Below are 21,687 nucleotides of genomic sequence, written 5' to 3'. Positions count from 1 at the left end.
GTGGTAAATCATAAACGGAAATAAATTGCCAACTTACCTTAAATCCAGCCTGTCTTTCAATCCCTAACCTCACTAAGTGCTGCTACTCAAGTTGAATCTGACTGTGTCAGAGTTTTGATTCATACGTTTAAACACTCGGGCAGTTTCTGTGTAGAAAAACTGAGTTGCGGCCATTTTCACAATCAATATTGATCTTCCCAGTCAAAATGATCAAAGGTTAATTTATATCTGTCATTGAGATAACCAGAGAGAATGGAATGGCTTGGCTTCTCTCCCTGCATTTGGTACATTTTGTTAGGTACTTGAATACTATGGCTCTGGAATGTATTTTCATGGAAAGAAAGAAAGAAAAAAGAAAAATCCAGCATGTGTTTCAGAAAAACAGCAAAGATAATGTGACATCAATTTAATAACAATTCCAAGTAATGATAATAGTCACACCATCCATGTTCCTTAAAAATACAGTATATGACCTTGTTAATGTAATTTGGGTCATTTTATCAGTTTCCTTTATTATTTAGGCTTAATAATAGTCAATGAGTCAGTAATATCATAAGCCTAAGCACATTTTTAGTCTGCTGGTGCTGTAGCTAGGTGCAAAAGACACTGTGAGCTAGTAAATAAACAAAGAAAGAATAATAAGAAAGAAAAGTGAACCACAGTGAGCTACAGTGAAGAAGCATTAAGTAGCCAATAAGAAAAAAGAAAAAACCCAGCAATTTCAAGCAATTTCAAGTCTTAGAAGAGTTCATAAAACACAAATAGAAATTGCTTATCTTGTAATCAGCAATTAGAGAGAACAAGTTAAGAAAAAGCAAATGCTCTGTATATTTATGGACACAACCTGTGTATCTATAGTAACCATTTAAATTAAAGAAACAAATGAAAACAGCCTTGAGTTTTATTAGTAGTGTTGACCTGATCATCCTAGAGATTCAAAGGGCTCTGGGATTGGCAGCCAGCCAGCTACTTTCAAACAGCATTAGTTCCTAAAATAGCATTGATGACTGTTAACCAACAATAATTTATATGAATATAAATACATTGACAATGTTATGTTGACCTTCACCCATGATCATGCACCTGGATACCAATTTCATAACATTTTTATTCAAGAAAAATATATTTCATAGTTTCTATTTCTAATTATCTTTCTAAAATTAATTAGAATATCATTCTTTCACCCTCTGAAACAAGCAGGTTTTTTTTTTCTTTTAAATCACTGAATCTTTACTATATCACAAGCAGAAAAATCTAATTGCAAATTAAGACCCTGCAGCTGAGGAGGATCCTTGCATGTCTCCTAGTTTATACTTGTGACTTTCTTCAACTTGATGCCACAGTATTTGAAGAGCAGTTTATAATCATCAGTATGTATTTATAGCTTCCTTCAGGAGCCAATCAGGCATGATCCTGTAGCAATGCAAGGTATATGTTTTAAGCTTTGCATAAAGTGTATGTAGCATATTCAACTGACAAGACAATATATTTTAAGAGCTGTAAGAGTAATTACAAGGAAGCAATTTTTTTTTTACCCCCTCCTTTGGTGAGGTGTATAGGATCTTAGTTCCCCCACCAGGGATAAAACCTGCAACACCCTGCACTGGAAGCAGAGAGTCTTAACCACTGGATCTCCTGGGAAGATTCTAGCAATGCCTTGGATTTCATGAATAATGCTCTGAAAGAGGAAGAAATTTGGTTCAGTAGCACTGCTTAAATTGAGGATGCTCAAATCTCTGTGATCTTAAATCATCTGTTTAATTCAATAATATATTTTTCAGTCTATGTCATCTTTCAGTAAAAAGAGGCTTGGAGAATATAGTTAAGACCTATATAATATAATTATATTAACTAAAATAATGGACTGTCAATTTGGTAACTGTAACTAAGATAGTATGCTTATGGATAGATAGATGGGTACGTATACATAGGCATTCCCCAAGTAGTAGCTGCAAGTAATTTATTAGCAATAATATGGTTGTGAAATATGCTGTTTGTTAAAGTTCTATTTACATTCTATGCTGACAGGGAGAACATTCTGGGGTTACTTCAGCCAGATAAAAAATACTCTTACTGACTAATTTTGAACCAAAACCATACCAATTGTTTTAGATGACAACTTAACATTATAAATCTTGCCAAAGGTTCACAGATCTCGAAACCTTTGACTGTCATCTAGATTAAAAAGTAAAGGTTCACTGTGCAGCTCACTTCTATTAGAGAGAAACAAACTGACATTCTAAGCAGTATTGATAATATTCGACCAGGGCCAGCTGTCTTGTGATTTTTAGTGATGGGGTAGACTAAGGCACAGAGCCCACCTCAAGAACTCTAAACTGGAATCATGTATTTTAACTGTACTTTACTACATAAAGTAAAACAGACACAGACATGTAATCTATAAATTTACTAATAATATTTCTTTCCAATGAAGTTATGCTAGGTTCGTTATCTTGCAATGATCTATATATATATAGAACACGACTCTTGGTGAGTATATAAAGAGTAGCATTTCAGGAATTTTTGCTGAAATATTAAAAATACAATGAAATATTCCATTCATTCTTACTAGCTCTCTTTCCATCAAGTCACAAGACTGCTCTGAATTTTTAAATTATATTATGACATTATCCTAATAATTGGCTTACATATTATAATAGTTAATAGAAACTGTAGTTTCCAAATTAATCATGCATTTCTCATTTAGTGGTAGATGACCATAAAAGATTTCAAAATTGTGTTTCGATCACTTCGGTCTTTAAAGTTTGAATTCCACTTTGAAGGTTATCTCAAATGATATTTACTAGATTTATATCTGGTGATTTGCAAAAACAAAAAAGTTTCCAACATTTGCTCCTATTTTACAAGTTCACTTTGTGATTTCCTGAATAAATTTTCCATAGTTATTTTTAGATTCTAAGCATATTGCCCCTGCCCCTTTCCTTACCTCTTTAGGCCTAGGAGTGGTAATATTTTCCTACATTTTCAGGTTTTGGCTTCTCTCACGACTTTTTTATAGTTTACTTTCTGAGCCCACACTAAACAGAGTCCTCCTTCATCGAACATTTTTCAGTTAACCCTTTTGAGTGCCATTCCTTTGGTGCCACTGAAAGATACCTAAGCTATGCCAGCTTATGGGGAAACACACTTTCACATTGTGATTTGATGGATGCCTCAAAGTCACCTCTATCGCAAAATCACATTCTTCTGCCATTGTTTCAAATATTCATATGTATGGATTGAAGTGGCTCTGTAAGGCTCTTACTGAAGTGTAGATATTCTTTATCCTTCTAAAGGATAACAATTAGCATTTTGGTCAATAACGTTGTAAGATTAATGAGCTTATCAGAGTAGGAAACCACCATTTATGCCCAAGAGACGGGTCATTTTGATGAGACAGATTGGAAGATAATAAAAATACATAGTTAATTGCAAAGGGTTAGCAGATCTAGATAGGAAGCACACATGATTAGTCATACTCCCCCAAAGAAGTTATTGAAATAACCCAGAGTGGGGGAAAAAAAAAAAAAGCTCTCAGGTCAAATTTTCATGTCATGAATTTTTCTCCTGGATACAAAATTCTATTTTGTATCTCCTGGATACAAAATTAGTGACAGTGCCTTTCCCTTATTTTGTTTTCTTACATTCACTAAAAAGCTTTATTTTGAGAGTAGTACTGGTTTTCCTAAAATTTTTCATGCATACATCAACTAAATCTTGAGAAAAAAATTTTTTTTGAGAAAATTTTAAATATTGTTGATTAAATGTGACTGTGTATTGATATTGCAACAAAATTGTTCTGTTTCAGAAAAATGATAAATGATTCATATCTCATAAAATTATCACAAAATTATATTTTTGATGATAAGTATGGCAACTTTATATGCATTGAATAGTTGGGGCATATGGTCAACTACCAGTAAAATAGTGAAATACTAAAGAACTGTAACTTGTCTTCTATCTTCAGAAAATTATGATCTCTGATTTGCAATAGGCATAACAGAAAATACTGCAGGAAATCTCAGATAAATTTATATAGATGTTATAAAATTCACATTATATTCATTATTTTAATAGAGAAATCTATCTTTCAAAGACCTATATTAATGAAGTAATTTCTCTGGATTTTCAATGTGCATTCAAAGATAAACATACATTTAGTTTGGAATGAGCAATCCTATGCATTATCCCGAGAGGGCAAGATTTCTCTCCACAATACTCCATTATACAAGCCATTTTCAATAATGAAGTAATGGCATTTTCAACAGTCCCCTTAGATAATTCTTTCAAAATATAACATTATGCTTCTCATTTTAGAATAGTTTTTCTTTATGTACAACTAAATTTAAGCAATGGATTTCACCATGCTATTCTACGTGTAATCTAATGTGGCATATTAGCCTCTTTTAAAATCACACTTTTCTCTAAAATTTGTGAAAAGTAATTTCACCCCTCAATAGTTGTAAGCCATATATTTATTGAGTCTAAGCTACTTTTAGGATTTTAATACAATCCCTAATCAACTTAATTTTTTTTTCTAAATACCCTCCCATTTACCTAAACATACCTGTAACAAAGGGCAAAATCCTGCATACTTATCTGAATCTCACTGGAACTCTGCTACAGAATAATTGCTAATAAGTTACTTTGGTATCTTCAGGCTTTAGAGAATTGTTCTGTTACATATCCTGTGAATCTAGACTTTAGAAAACATCTAAAGAGCTCAGTGAGAGGAATTATGAATTTTATGACATGATTAAGCAGTTCAGTGGGATATAGGTAGCAATCTAATTATGTTTCACTTTGGGGCATTCCACTTGCATTGACTCAAATAAGGTGACACATAAGTGCAGCAATTTTGCACTTATTAATACCATTTAGACATCCCAAATATTATCTTGGTGAAATTTTATGCTGTGTACTCTTAGCAATGTTTCTTAAGTAAAAGTAAACCGATTTGATTATTAACTATTTTCTGATTTAAATGACTTGTCAAAAACTGTTTTACATATACTTTTATGTTAGTTCACTTACTTGGGGTTCAGAAGAAATTTAATGTATTCTTTTCTTTCAAAAATCTATCTAGTAATAATCTACAGTATGCCAGGCCATTGTAAAGGTGTTGAGGAGAGAGTTACCTAAAAGCAAATTACCTGGCTTTGTGGGGTTTCCATTCTAGCGTTAAAGCTAGACTGTGAACAAATAAATATACGGTGACAGGTAATAAGTAGTGTTTTTCAGAAAAAGTGCAATTGGGTAAAGGAATAGAGACTGAATGAGTAAAGGATGTTATTTTTTATAAGGTGATCAGAAAATGTATGAAAAATCAAATTTGACTAAACATCTAAATGAAGTGAGGCCTATAAGAAGAATAGTCCAGACACAAATAATAGCAAATCTGAAGGTCCTGAGACCTCATTAGTCTTGATGTATTTCAGCCACATCAAGAGTGTTAGTATAGCTGAGCAGAGGGAGTAAGGTGGAGTTGAGGAGAGAAGGTGGCAGAAGGAGTACTGATATGAATCAGAGAGTTGGGCAGGAGCCAGATAGTATGGAACTCTGAGCCATGGAACGGAGTGTGACTTGTATTCTGATGTCCTTGGAAGCCAAAATGTTCGCATTAAATACTGTGTTAGGCTGAATAACCCCCCAATATACCACATCCTCATCCCCAAACATGCAATTGTGTGATCTTACATCACAAAAGAGACTTTGAATATGTGATTAAGTTAAGGATCGCATTAAATACTGTGTTAGGCTGAATAACCCCCCAATATACCCACATCCTCATCCCCAAACATGCAATTGTGTGATCTTACATCACAAAAGAGACTTTGAATATGTGATTAAGTTAAGGATTTTGAGATGTGATTATTCTGGATTAGCTACATAAGCAGGGTGTAATCATAACAGTCCTTAAAAGAGGGGTGCAGGAGGAGTTAGAGAAGGTAATGTGATAACAGAAATGGATACTTGGAGTATGTGCTTTGAATATGGAGAAAGACCCAGAAACTATTAAATACAGACAACATCTAGAAGCTGAAGAAAGGAAGGAGATGGATTTTTCCCTCAGAGTTTTCAGGATAAAGCAGCCTGGTTAACACCTTGACTTCAATCCAGTGAAATGTATTTTCAGAATTTTGACTTCCAAAACTATAAGATGATGTTCTTTTAAGTCACAAAGTTTGTGATGATTTGTTGTAGCAGCAAAAGAAAACTAATAAGAATATACTACCTATTTACTAATAACTATATATCAGTTCAGTTCAGTTCAGTCGCTCAGTTGTGTCTGACTCCTTGTGACCCCATGAATCACAGAATGTCAGGCCTCCCTGTCCATCACCAACTCCCGGAGTTCACTCAAACTCGTGTCCATTGAGTCAGTGATATACATGGCTCTAATTAAGGATCGGAGCATAGAATGTCACAAAGTGAAAAAGGGAATCCAGCTAGGAAATAATAATAACTTGCGGTGGTGAGTTTTTAGGGATGGAGGTAGGCTGAAAAACTTGCTGATTGACTGTGTGTATCTTGAGTAAGAGACAGACATTATATTAGTAGTCTATTTATGAGTTACAATCACCAGCACTTAGTTATAGCAACAAAAATTTATCATCTCAGTTTCCAGCCATTTATTATCTCAGGAGTGCAAGTGTGCTTGCCATAGATAGGGTCTCAGAGGCCAAAATCAAGTTATCAACTGTACTGGACTATTCTCTTGAGGCTCTGAGAAAGAATCTGATTTTCTAACTCACACAGACTGTTGGCAGAATCCTGTTCCTATGGTTGTAGGACTGAGATCCCTGTGTCCTGATGACTGCCCAGCTGTGGTTTCTCTCAGCAATTAAAAGCTGCTCTCCAGTCCTTTTCACGTGGTCCTTTCCATCTTCAAATATACCAGTGACATAATGAGTCTTTCTTGTACTTTGAATCTGAGTTTCTTTCTCCAATAGCTAAAGAAATCTCCCTGATTTTCAAGAGTTCAGGTGATTATTTTAGTTAAACAAATATAGTTTAGTTTCTTAACTAATAATCAACTTTATTTGTTGATGAGTGTCCTCATTATATCTGCAAATCCCCTTTTGCCATTGTCTTAGTACAAGCTGCTTTAACAGAATATCATAGACTTGCTTTAACAGGGAATATTTATTTATCACAATTTAGAAGGCTGGGAGGACGAAGATTAAGGTACAGGCAAAACTGGTGTCTGAGGAGATCCGCCTTCCTAGTTGGCAAATAGCGCCTTTCTTGCTGTACATGGCAGAGAGAGAGAGAGAGAGTAAACAATCTAGTTCTCTGGTCTCTTTTTATAAGGGCACTAATTTCATCACAAGGACTTCAGCCTTATGACTTCATCTAAACCTGATCCTTTCCCAAAGATCCCTCCTCCAAATACCATCACATTGGTTTCAACATATGAATTTGCCAGACAGAAACCTTCAGTATGTAGCAACCATATAATTTAACATTACCACTTGTGTGATATTGTATGTTTCTAGTCCCAGGAATTAGGTTGGAGAAACTTAGATTTCTGCCTCTCAGGTGCCAAGTCTGACTCCTTTTTTGTTTGTTTGTTTCTGAATGGAGCAAGCAGGTGATTGTGTGCCATACACAAGAATGTATGCCATACACAAGAATGGTAATTTCAGGAAGAGTAGCATGTTTGGGGAAAAAAAGAAAGAATTACATTAATTGGAAATGCTAATTAGAAATATAAATGATGCTGAGGAGCCATGAGTCAGATATGTTGATATTGCCACAAGAGAATGATAATGGGGCTGAAAATGTAAGTTGGGGAATTGCTAATACATATATATATACACACACACACACACACACACACACAATTTATAAGACTGCATAATGATGTAATTTCACTTAGAAGTGTAGATAAAGAACACTGAGCAGGATCTGGAAAAAGCTATAGTGTCATCAAATGGAACTGAAACACAGAGGCTAGTGATGGCTTGGAGAAATCAGGAAAGTATAACAGCACCAGGGAACTTGTTAAAACAGAAAGTTCAAGGCTCCACCTTAAATGTATAAAATGAAAATTACTGGTTATGGCCAGGCAATTTATATGATAAGCCCTCCAGCTAACTCTGATTCAAGGACATATTTGAGAACTTTAAATTGTGTAGAACACTGGGAAAGTATCCCATGGAGATAGATAAGTACTCAATATGTTTGCATCTCCAAGAGAGGGCCTTGAAGTAACAGCATTTGAGAGATCCTAAGAAATGAAGGAACTCAGGATCCCAGATTTACTGAATCTGATTCTGCATTTTTACATTTTCTCCAGGTGGTTCATATGCACATTAACATTTGAGAAGTACTGATCTACAATCTATTAATTCAAAGTTATGGTAAAATCTATGTGTAAACATATACACCCACACACACATCCCTACAGATCACAGGGGATAGCTTATTCTATTTTAAAAAAAAAAAAAATCTTTCAGACAGTTTTTAAAATATAAAATTTGTGAAGCCTTTAAATGTTTAACAATTTACCAAAATGTTTTTCACAAATTTCCCATTGCTTAAAATAACCAAGGGCGAGTCTCTACACCCTTTGGAGATCAGGAGAAGTAGAATGTCTACCCAGAGACTCAGGGGGGAACAAGGCTGCATTTAAAGGTCCCAGGTGAAAATTATCAGAGAACTGGGGAAATAAAAACAAACTTCACCAGTTTTCTCCTTCTAATTAAATACACCTGAAATATGAGAGAGTGGAAAGTGTGTGGAGATAAATTACTTCACAGTATTATGTACTACTGGTCTGGATTCAGACAAGTACCTGAGAGTTTTTAAGAGGAGGTAAGATTATATAAATTGCTTCTTTTTAAATTTGAATCTCAGCCTGAAATTCATCTGCATGAATTACTTCATTTCTTCATACCTGAGATTTGCTCCTAAAAACGTGTTGTATATCAAATAAGATTTACTGTGGTTTTTTGAGAAGTTATACAGATTGTAGGAAATGAACAGTAATTCAGGAAATATCAGTATATGAATAACTTTGTAAAATGAAAGACATCAAATATGAGAAAAAGAAATAGTGAACTATAGGAGAAAGAAGATACAGTTTGCAATAATATAAATAAGCTATTGCATACCATGCAATTGGGTAAAAATTTGAGTTAATTTAAATAATCAGTGACCCTAGACTATTGTCATTTCATTGATTGCAACATCTAATGTGAATGGTGAATCAATAAAATTATCTAAGTATTTTCTTTACATCCATTAGCTTTAGCAGATGATAAAAAAAAAGGGACCTGATATTCAAGCCATGCTGTAGAAAGCTAAAGATTTATAAGGAGGCTCTATCCATTCTTTGTGAGCTATAAAGTCTGTCCAAATAGCAATATCCTCTCTGGCAGAGAATCTGCTGCTTAGGCTGGCCATGTGTTATTGCATTTGGACTGACTCCATCCACAAATGTTGACTTTTCATCTGTGACCAAGGAAAATATCTGTATGAGGAACAGAACGTGTAAAACATTTAATCCTTGTTTACTTGTTAACCAAAGGTTTTGTCAGATCCTGCTGGTATGAGATTTCTGTATTTGTTTCTCAAGGTGACTGTAGATGATGTCACAATTTTGAGTTTAAACTTGAGCTATTAACTAAAAGTTAGATATAGCTTTTACTTAGATTGATAAATATAAATACTTGTTCCAATCATACTTTCACATTCCAAGATTAAGTAATACACTACAGGAACAGTTGATTTATAATTTCTTTGCTCTATCTTGGACTTCTCATTAGTAAAATGAAAATAACACTGAAAATGTGATTATATATGACAAGCCACAGTGATATTTAACAAAGGAATAAAAGGCCGGTAGATGTCATGCATCAAAATTTAATCTTTGACTCTCAAGTTTTAGATGAGAAACTAGGAAATAGTGAATCTAAAATTAATTTCACAAAGTTTATACTAATTCATTGTTTTCAGTTCAGTTCAGTAAAGTCACTCAGTCCAGCCCGACTTTTTGCAGCCCCATGGACTGCAGCACGCTAGTCTGCCCTGTCCATTCATTGTTTTACTGGGGCTCAAATCTATTTCTGTTGGCCTGAGTTATGATGATCGCCTGACCTGAGATTTGTGAACTAGTTCGGAATTTAGATATTGTATGCAAGAATCTCTTGAACCTAATGAGATCAAACAAAAATTATTCAGTGAATGAATGAAAAATATTTTTCCTATAGGCATAATCAAATTTGCCAGATTTATTTTTGGATTTAGACTGTCCACATAACTATGCTATACTATTTTATATGCAAATCTGAGTTTATATGGGATTGAAATTTGTACCCCTTGATTGTTTCTCTGGGCAGAGTAATAACTCATATCTATTCCCATGTAATATTGATTTTAAATTATCAATTGGATATAGGATAATGTGATCTAAAATAGAGATCATATTACCAAAAGGGATTATGAGCAATGCTGAGCAGGTTCCTCAGTTTTCATGTCAACTCTCATATTCAAAATTAACTTTGACCATTTTCAGACTGGAAGCAAATTAATCAATGTGATTCATATCTGAAACTCATCAGTAGTGTGTGGAGATAGTAGGAGGCCCCATCAAGTGACTTAACTTTCTACTCAGGGTAATCCATGATAAAAAATTGTTATCACCGCTGCATCTTATCTCACAAAAATGTAAAAGAATTAGAAATAAACTGAGGGTGAAAATGAGATAGTAAAAATACTAAGTTTTTTATATTGGTCTCTTAGAGATACTAAAGTTACCTAGTAGTGTAGTAGGTGAGAATTTTTGTTTCCCTGAAACTTTTTATAGGAAGTTGAGTAAGGAAAGAAGCAAGTATAATAACTAGGATTTTTCTCAGTAAATCAATAGCAAGTACAAAGCAAAGTAATAGGATAAAAACCTACTCTAAACCAGAAATTTTATTAAAACAAGGAATTTTATCACTAGGCCTAGAGATCAGGTAAATTGCTTCAGCAAGTTCAAGTCAGTGGATACATCTTCCACTTTAAGATGTTTACTGGTGCACAACTCTTTGCGTACTACATCATGCTACATTTTAAGGTACTTTTTCTGAGCACAATACAGTAAAACTGGAACTTAACAGTTGTTTTGCATAAAAATAATGATATATGGTCTAACCACAAAAAGGCCATTATAACATGACAATCAGATATGTTTTGCATGAAAGAGGTATTTTTCTATAATAAAATTTGACTGAGACAAAAATTGAGTGAGATGTGATGAATTTGAACCAAAATGATATAAAAATGACATCTATTTTACAATTCAATTTTGGCAGTCTGTTTAGTCTTATTTTACCCAATAGGAAAAAATTCTAAGGAAAATTTATTCATGTAAAAGTCCAAACTATCATATAGTTTGAAATCTAAAGAGAAATATGAACGTTCTCATGATTTTTTTCACATGTCAGTTTATCAGTTTCGATCTTTGGAAAGAAAGGGTTTCAAAACATCAGGTCGAAAAGCAGGTGGACACCAGGCCAGAAGGCACTTGTTAATTACAGCAGTGAGTTAATCAATGAAGTAACAGTTCTGCTTCTGGGTATAACAAAATGAGATCAAAGCTCATTCAAGTATGCTGCCATTGAAGTATAGCTGGAGATCCATCAAATTGGATAGTTTCACATTTTGAACCTGCACATTAAAAGTCAGCAATTCAAGCAGCTCTATGACAGCTGTTGATGCCTAAATCATAAACAGGTTGCTGTTGTTTTTTTGTTTGTCTGTTTGTTTTGGTTTTGAGCAGGAAGGTGAATTTGGCCAAAGATGGAGAGGGAAATTCATTGAGACCTGATATAAACATTAACTGAGATGATTTTCAAGAAGCTTTTCATGTGCTTTCGTTTTTGCTTTCAGCATTTAAATGCAGAGACAGATGGCTTGGACAGTTTTATTAACATTTGTGTCTTTAGACATTCAAAAACCAAGAAAGATAACCAAACTCAAAGATTGCATTTGTGAGAGGGAAAAGTAATTTAGCTTTTTTTTTTTAAATCAATAAATATTTCAGTGTTAAAAAAATCATGATAGGGTTTTTAAAATACTTTTTAAAAATAAAACGGAAGTAATTAGTATAAGGCTGAAATTATGGAAAGTATTTATAAGCAGTTTTCAATCCTGATCTGAATTCTAAGTAGATATTGTATAACATGACAGAAATAGGACATCAAAATTTATGAAAAATTTGGAGAAGTAGGGAAGCATAATGCACACATGCATGCACATGCACACATGCACACACACAATTTCAAAATTTATTAAGAATCCAGCACATTTCTGATACATGTTAGATATTCAATAAACACTTGTTGAAGGAATTATGAAAAATAAATACAATTATTCATCAGTTAAGACAACCTCTTATAGTGATGACATTAAAAATAATTATATGTCAATGATAAAGGATAATATTTCAATGCATATAGGTTTTGCAGTATTAGCAAAGAAACCCTGATATTTTAAATGCTATATATTTGATGGAGAATCATGAATTATTTTCAATTATATTTTGAAAATAGCAACATTAAATATTAATGCTTTATGAAGAATGTCTTTCTCTTTTTTAAAAATGTAAAACAATTCAGTAAGTGGTTCTAAAAATGAGAAAAAAATTAACTGGAAACTATTTAATGTTTAAGATGCTTCAGATTATAAACTTTTAAAGGACCAGGATATTTAGGAAATCAGTAGAATGACTGTGTTCTCTTTAATAATTCATGATAAAAATGTTTTTATTTTTTCTACCAATTCATGACACAGACTTTATGGAAGAAAACTTGGAATCTATTTCTCAAAAAATTGCTATTTCTCAAAATAAAACCCATATTGTGTGTGTGTGTTTCAGGCAACCACTGGAAATTATACATAGGTCAAAATAAAAAGAGTAAAATTTTCCATATTTAATGTCAGGTCCTAAAATAGAAACTTGCCAGAAAATAAGCAAAGTAAATTTTCCAACAATGGAGCTCAATTATATGAGCGAATTGTTGTAATGAGGTTATATAGATAGATGGGTAAATCTCTATACAGACAGACGACGGTTAGACCCAGTTCTGTGATCCTGGTTGGTCACTTTCCCTTTCTGAGTTAATTCATATCCCACCACTTCCCTTCTAGAGCTCTCACACTTGCAGGTCATGAAGGACACACCCTAACTGCTGGAAAGGTCAGGTTGTCAGATAACTTGAGACAGCCTCTGTGCCCTAGAACCTGAAAAATTATTCAAATCAGTCAATCCACAGAGGGTGCTCGGAACCTAGCTCCTCCCACCCTGTTTGGCAATACATAAACTGTCCACTACAATTCTAGCTTATTTTTATGCTGTTCTTGGTACAACCTTCCATGGGGCCCTGCCTGGTGGCCCTTCTTTTTTAGGGCTATAGGTAACAAAACCTGGCTCTCATGCAATTGCCATCATTGTGTTGTGTCCCACTTTTTGATGAATCTTTAAATTTTGTAAAGCAGATACCTAAAAGACTGACCTAAGAATCTACAGAAATTCTGTAAATTTATCAGAAGCTTTCAAATTTATTTATAAGAATGAATCACATACATTTTTCAAAGAGCAATTAACACTATTTAATGGAAAAATATTTTTGTAAGTTAAAGATTTTGTGTAGTACACGCAAATGTTAACTGTAAATGTCTTAAAATTATCAGTTATCTGTAAGAAATTTCAGAAAAATGTAGAAATTATATAACTTGGAACAAAGTACCCCTGTTGCCTTGTGAAGAGACAAGCCTCCTTAAATCCTATCTTCTTCCCAATGACACCCTTTTTTTGTCTCTTGGTTTGCTGCTTTTAAGGCAATTATTTGTTTCCCAGGATAGGCGCACAGTTCCATGGGGACACTGTTGACATCTACTTTGTTAACTGCTATATTCCCAGTGCCTGTCACAGTGTCAGCATATAGTACATGCTCAGTAAATAATAATGGAATAAATAAATGTTATCAGTTCTGAAAAACAATGCACACTATTTTTGTTAAAATGTGTCACTCAGTGCTGAAGATTTCAGGTCCACACAACACACACACACACACACACACACACACACACACAGTGTTCTCAGTTCTTGGGTAATACCCTCAATTTAATAAGATAGTAATGTATATTGGATAAGACTATTTAAAAAATAATCTTTCATACTCTCTTTTTATAGAGTAATAAAATCTTGATGCTATTGATATTTCTAAGATAGCTAATAATCCTCCCCCCAACTTTGGAGCTATTAACAAGAAAAGAAAAATGTACTAATGATTCTGGAATAGTAAAAGTTAAGAATTGATTGATAGACCTAAAGATATATTATATATCAAACTTGTGATTATCTCCATTGATGTCTAGAAAGGAGTGAACATATTTAACAGAGAAGTTAAATAATTCACTTATTAACTGTCACAAGTATTGCTAAGGTGAAGAGATTTGTTGTTGAGGAAGCTTTTGGTATGATATTTGTGAAATCAGCATATTCTGATTGTTTAAATTCTGCCTTTTAAGTGGAGGATATCTTTAATAATTTCTTAGAACATTTTCAACCTCATAAAAATTTAATTAACAATTAACAGTGTGCATAAATCATTGCTATTGTTTAGCACCATGAAGAATCAGAAAACAGATCATTCCTTTTTTTTCATGAATGGATTTTAAATCTAGTTGAGAGAAAACAAAAATAAAAATGTTACTCATGAGTGTACAGACCCTAAAGACAAAAGGCAAAAATGTCATAATGTAAAAGTTGAGTGGGTTCAATTAGGGAATTTGTTATGCATTTATAGGGGAATATCTATGGAAATCTTCCCAGTGCATACAAGATATGGATTAGCAAAGTTAGGGAAGCTTGCTGTGGTACATGGGAAGCAAACTGCCCCTTGATAGAGTCAGTAATTAAATGAAAACAAGCCAGACAAAAGCATTTTCTAGGCCTGTGATTCTGATGGAAGGGGCGTGGATTAGTTTGAACAAAATCAGAATGTGTTTGCTTTGTGGATACAGAGCCACTGAATAAACCAAAGCGAACCTATAAGGGAGAAATTAGTTTGAAATTTTAAAGTGTGGGCAAAATTCAGAGGACAGAGAAAGGCTCATCAGTTCAGTTCAGTTCAGTTCAGTCGCTCATTCGTGTCCGACCCTTGGCGACCCCATGAATCGCAGCATGCCAGGCCTCCCTGTCCATCACCAGTTCCTGGAGTCGACTCATACTCATGTCCATCGAGTTGGTGATGCCATCCAGCCATCTCATCCTCTGTCATCCCCTTCTCCTCCTGTCCCCATATCCCTCCCAGCATCAGGGTCTTTTCCAATGAGTCAATTCTTTGCATGAGGTGGCCAAAGTATCGGAGTTTCAGAAAGGCTCATAGAGAAGGTTAAATTAAATATCCTAGTGAATAAGTGATCGCTGAAAATTTGTGAGAGAAATAGTTTTAAGTAATGAACATATGTCTTAAAAATAAAACTATTTACTTTTGAGGGGATGGGACTATGGATCACATGAGAAGGAAGTTTACTGTTATTCTAAAAAGCAGACTTCAGATTTCAAAATAGACTAAAATCTCATTAAGAGTACATTTTAAGCACCTTTTTTTTTTTCCGCTTTTCACATCCAGTGTCCGTTCTGATGCTGTCTGCGTGTGGAGGTCAGGTATTTGCCAACAACAGTTACCTTTCTCAGCAGTATTTTTTTTTAACATGAAAGAAATAACTAGAATATTATTAAGACAAATAGATATTAATATAAATATTCCACAATTACTGGGCACTTAAAAATATTAGTAATGCTAACTTGGGTTTTAGCAGAGACCTGCATTCCAATTGTTGGCTCTTTTAATTGTTGAGTAGGCAAACTCGCAGGGATGTTTTCTTCTACATTTCTATTCTGATGACTCTTAGCTTTTGAAAATGTTTTATGCCTCAAGCATTCTTGCCTATCTGATACTTAACCTCATTTGTAAAATCAATTCCTAATTTTCAAGCTATCACTTATCACTTGACTGTTTAATCATGGGAAAGAAAACATGACGACAAAAAACCCAACTTAACCCTTAACCATTTATCATTTGACACTTACTGTTTTTCAGTACAGAACTGATTTTCTCTTTACATAATCAGAGAATAGTTTACTTTCAAAATCATGGTTAAAATGTTTTAGATTGCCTTCTGGTAAAAAAAAAAGAGAGAGAGAAATATCTATGATGACTTTTTTCTCTTTGAATATTACACTCTATGCATTCCAATTTGCAACCTAGCTAGACTTTCACTCTAGTGAAATTTGGGTTATTTGATACATTTATAAATCAAGAAAATAGGTTAAGCTTAGAAGGAAACCACATGGGATCTTTATTTACTTGGATTTCACAATGCTTGAAGTCAACCAGATGTGTCTTTAGTAGTATACTTTAGTTAAAATGTTCTTTAAAATTATTACTTAAATTAAAAAAGAATGTTGCAAAGTTATTTTAATGAATTTCATATTAAGATATATGTTTACATGGAAGATCATTTTGATTAACTATTCACAGTATTTACTTTTAATATTATATTTCAAGTAACACTTTTTGTATTCTTGGAGTTTTTAATTAACATCTTCTGGCATTGTGCATAAAATTTTGTAAATTTCATTATTTCTCATGAATATGAGTTTTTATTGAGAATTAGGACATGAATTGGTAATAATACATATGTCATAGAAAAAAGTTGATCTGAAATGATGTATCATGGGTATATCTGTTTACCCATATCTATCTACTTATTTTTTGATCTGTCTGTATCTCTAGATATAAAATGGCTTAAGGGAAAGAGTAATTCTTATCTCCAAAACAAGGAATTTTATTCCTTCTATGTAATTCTTAAAAGGATAGGATATTACTCAGCCATAAAAAAGAATGAATTTCAGTTTTAATGAGGTGGATGAACCTATAGCCTGTTACACAGAGTGAAGTCAGTCAGAAAGAAAAAAATATAGTGAATTAATGCATATATATGGAATCTAGAAAAAGGTATTGATGAACCTATTTTCAAGGAGGGAATGGAGATGCAAATCTAGAGAATAGACTTGTGGACACAGTGGTGGAGGGAGAGAGTGCGACAGATGGAGAAAGTAGCATCAACATATATACACTATCAGATGTGAGATAGATAGCTGGTGAGAAGCTACTGTGCAGCACAGGGATTACAGTCTGCACTCTGTGATGGCCTGGAGGGATGGGATGGGGGGAGGGCAAGGAGGGAAGAGAGGGGAGAGAGGGAGAGGGGGAGAGGGGATAATTATACACATAATTATGTGTGTATAATTATGGCTAATTTGCATTGTTGTATGGCAGAAACCAACACAACATTGCAAAAATTAAAAAGTAGAAAAAAAGGATGGGGAATCATATCTATGAATTGCTTAACTTAATAGATTTTCATGAGAAAATGAGATCACCAGTGCAGTTTTTCTCTAAGGATATAATTTAAAATGAAAACCCTAACCACTGTCTTTCCTTATTTTCTCTGTCTCTTGTCCTCTGCAGATGGGCCTCTGGGCCCCCGAGGATTAGCTGAAGCTACAGAGATGTGCACTCAAGAGTGCTTGGTTTTGGGTCACTCTGATAATTGCTGGATGCCTCCTGGCTTGGGTCCATATCAACACCCTAAATCTCCTCTCTCAACCTTTGCACCCCAAAAAGAATGGATCAAGAAGGACAAGCTTGTGAATGGGCACACCCTGACCAGAGCCTGGAAAGAAGATAGCAACAGGAACCAGTTCAATGACCGTAAGCAGTATGTCTCCACTGAAGGCCATTTCAACAATGGCAGCCACATGACAGACATTCCTTTGGCAAATCTGAAGTCTTATAAGCAAGCAGGAGGTGCTATTGAGAGTCCTAAGGAGCACCAACTCTAAAAAAAAAGGCCATATGGGACCTAAGGACTTTAATCTAAATAGACATGCTAATACCGTGTGTGTCAGAGCTTTATGTATTCAATAGATCTCTACAACTATGCCCCTTAGAGCAGGGATACCCATAATTTTGTGTTGGCACCATGGAGGATACAATGTTTTATCACATAAGAGAGAAGATAGTTTTACTAGCCATATGATCTTATTTACTAGGATTGATTAAACTTTCCAGAAGTATCTCCATTGTGCAAATATCTTTTTTTAAATTGCATTTTATTTTGACCCTGGACTGCTGCTATGAATAATAGAATATGCATTTGGAGAGTAAGGAAGTTCCATGGATTAGAGTGACTGAAAGACATATCCAGTTAGAAAAATTGTGCTCTTTTTGTCATTGATCTGTGTTGAGACTGCTATACTTGACATTATACTTCAAACAAAACTTAAAAAGATAAGCATTAAACCTATTGTGCTGTTAACAACATTAGTGGACACTTGTAAGTCAATCAGTGTTAAAGTATTTGTAAATAGAAGCAAGTTATTATTAACAACTTTGTGTACTTATATCGTTCACCTAAAAATGTTGTAGCATAATTCTGTGTTTTATGGTTGCTTCTTTCTTTTTTTGTTTGCCTCTTTGTTGTTATTTTTGTTGTTTCTTTTAGTGAGGTGTTTCTGCGTTAGTAGTCTGTCCTGACACACATTGTTCAAAAGATCTCAAATACTTGTGTGTAAAGAAAAGGTTCTGGAATCTTGCTTCTTTTATGATAGCTTATGTTGCTGGAATTCTAAAAAATAAAGATAAAAATGAAAACTTCATATATAAAAGGACTTCTGCAAAAGCTTGAAAATTCAGAACCTATTTTCTTGACATCCTTATTTTCAAAGTAGGCAAAAGCAAAATCACTTATTTAGTAGCATTAAATGAGATACTAATGGGAAAGTGTTATCTTTCAGAAAGTGAAGTAATATCCTGTGCTTGTCACTCATGCAGAATTAATATATTAAATTAGCATATATTAAAGAAAAATTAATATTCAAAATAGTTTCAATTGGGCAAATGTGTGTCTACAACTTTGTTGAAATGGCAGTTTGTGTTGATCCTCATATATAATAATGTTGTTGTAACACAAGTGTTAGACCATAGCCACAAAATATTTAATGTGTTGTGCCTTCATGATGTAACAGAACATTCTCCAGGTAGGCTAGTTGGGGGATATTAAGGGATAAATCTCTAATTATTGCTGTTTAACTGTTTGTTATCATAGTTGGTCAATGCCTGGCGGGTACCAGCATCTTGTCACTTAGGTCAAACCAACAGAGTGACAACTAATGTTAATAAGATCTCAGTTGCACGTGCAAACAAATCCAAATTCGAACATTCTTAGGAGGTTTTTGTTAAGGCATGACAGATGATTTAAACAAATAAATAGCATGCAACAAAATGTTTTTACTGAAAGAAGTGAAAGTTATCTTAATGCCACGGTTCAACAACAGCTTAAAAGTTAAAAAAAAATAAAATAAAATAAAAAAAAATGGTTTGCTAATCTGATAGATAATTTGTTCTTACCAAAAATAAAATTACTTTGTAAATAGCAATTCACATTTTTTCCACAGTATAATGGAAAATAATGGGTAGGGGTGCATTACTTATTGAAGTACATATTTGTCGGTTTGTGAGGGGTGTTTGATGACTTTGACAGAATAAATATCTAAACAATTATCCTTGTTACTGCTTTGCCAGTTCTACGTTATTTACAATTATTCAGCTCTTGCAATAAATGTTCTGAATTCCTGACTGTAGTGTGTTAATTCTTGTTCAAAATCCAAAGTGATGATTTCTACTCTAATTGTTAGATAAATATATGTTGATAAAACTAAATTTTAATTATAAAATTAGTTAGTGGTTTAATACTTATGTTCTGAATATATGGTCCAAGTTAGAGTTAAATTCTCCTAGAAGAAGAAGAAAGTTGCTCAGTCATGTCCGACTCTTTGAGACCCCATGGACTGTGGCCTACTAGGCTCTTCCATCTATGGGATTTTCCAGGAAAGAATACTGGAGTGGGTTGCCATTTCCTTCTCCAGGAGATCTTCCCGACCCAAGGGATTGAACCCCAGTCTCCCGCATTGTAGGCAGATGCTTTACCATCTGAGCTACAGCTTCTCCTAATGATTTATTAAATCATTTTCTTATGAAATTCATAAGAAGAGTTAGTTCATTTTCTAATCAAGTTTCATACAAGTTTCATCAAAGTGAAATCTGAAGTCAGAAACTGGGCAGGTAACACTGGTTAGTTAGTGAGGTTATCTTGTCTCTTAGTATCATTAACAAGATTTCATGAAACAAACTCCCAAATATTTCATTTTTGGCAGAGGATTATTCAGGGATTAAGACCTTGAAACAACAGCCAAAGCTTCATCTATATTTCTTTCAGATTAGCAAAATGGACCCAGAAACTGCCAAGGATAATAAGACACATTCACACATATGCCATGTGTTTATATTCATCACAGAGCAGCTGGATCAGAGTTTTAGAGCAAATAAAGAAGTCTGACTCTTCCTCTACAGCTTTTGAAAAGTTTTAAAATAAGGCTCAGGAGATAGTGACATAGAGGTAAAGATATTTACTTGGGCCAGTGGCTGTATGGAGAACCTAACTCCTCTTCTCTGAACACCAGATTTGTCCAATACTCTGGGGTGCCAGTCATCTTTCCTTCATGGAGCAGACCGGCCCTAGGACACAGAAAATGAATGAATCCTGGAAGTAGGCTACTCTTGAAAAAAAGCAAAAAAAAAAAAACATCTTTTCCCAGCCCCTTCCATTTTTTACCAATCATATGTCATTCCCTTCTGCCTTGCAGAGTAAAAGGTGAGAAAAACTAAAATAACTATTCTCATATATTTTCCTTCCCAAAAAGATTGGAATAGAAATGCCTTCTTCCAAACCAGAAGTTTGGAAAGAAACTCCCCACACCACAATATTTCTTCTAATAATTATGGTACCACCTGCTCTTATCAAGGCATTCAGTATGCTCTGTAAAAATTTAAGATAGGTAACATTACAAACCAAACTGAAATATTTACTCATTAACTAAATGATACAGTCATAATGACTAATCTTAAATATCACCCACATTATTTTATTGTATAGATGTGGAATATTATAAATCATGTTTACCTGGAAATCAAAACCAGTTATATTTCCTCATATAGCACACCATATGAAATGTATAAAAAGTTATTATCAAATGTTCCAATGCTATATACTACACATTTTCTAAGACAGGTATAGAAATAAACTTTATTAATCTAAATATGACCTGTTTGAATGAACATTTCTACACATACACTAACATAAAACATATATTTAAATAATGATTATTCATTAATAGACAGCTGAGAAGTCATTTTGCTGCCCTGATGCTATTCAGCAAATCTTATTCCATAGAGTAGTGTTCCCTCCCCTCCACCCATCATTCCTTAGCTGAATTAAGAAATGAAGCTGAGGCCCAGAAACCATTCTAGTATTTATTAAGCTCTCTTGGATAGAAGCCAGGAATGGCTAATTATTATTAGTGAGGAGTTTTGGCAGTCAGGGATGAAAGGGATGCCTTGTCAGTTTCAATTCTAATGTGGATGCCAGGGTGTTAATTTGAAAGAGGGCAAACCAAACTGTGAAAAGGAGGAGTGCTGTTGGGATTCTAAGAATGCTTCATTGTTCTGCTTTGTTTAAATAGAGATGAATTTCTCTCCCTAAAGGAAGCTCCTTCATTGGTTG

General features: G+C 34.0%; 1 protein-coding gene across 4 annotated transcripts in view; it reads left to right on the top strand.

Moving 5' to 3' along the window:
- The window catches only part of PCDH9 (protocadherin 9), a 1,139,929-nt gene extending 1,120,226 nt beyond the window's left edge, over positions 1-19,703 (top strand). For all 4 annotated transcript variants that reach the window (XM_086328512.1, XM_086328509.1, XM_086328510.1 and 1 more), the window contains one exon: positions 17,535-19,703. In XM_086328512.1, coding sequence (XP_086184638.1) covers positions 17,535-17,908 — 374 coding nt within the window. In that variant the 3' untranslated portion in view covers positions 17,909-19,703. The remainder of the gene's footprint in view (positions 1-17,534) is intronic.
- Positions 19,704-21,687: the final 1,984 nt, after the last annotated feature.

Source organism: Bos grunniens, chromosome 12 (genome assembly GCF_055505025.1).
Source record: "Bos grunniens cultivar Pamir isolate PY7600 chromosome 12, Bosgru_T2T1.0, whole genome shotgun sequence".
Classification (NCBI taxonomy): Eukaryota; Metazoa; Chordata; class Mammalia; order Artiodactyla; family Bovidae; genus Bos; species Bos grunniens.
The sequence above is the reverse complement of the archived record's forward strand: the minus strand, read 5'-3'. Positions and strand labels throughout refer to the sequence as shown.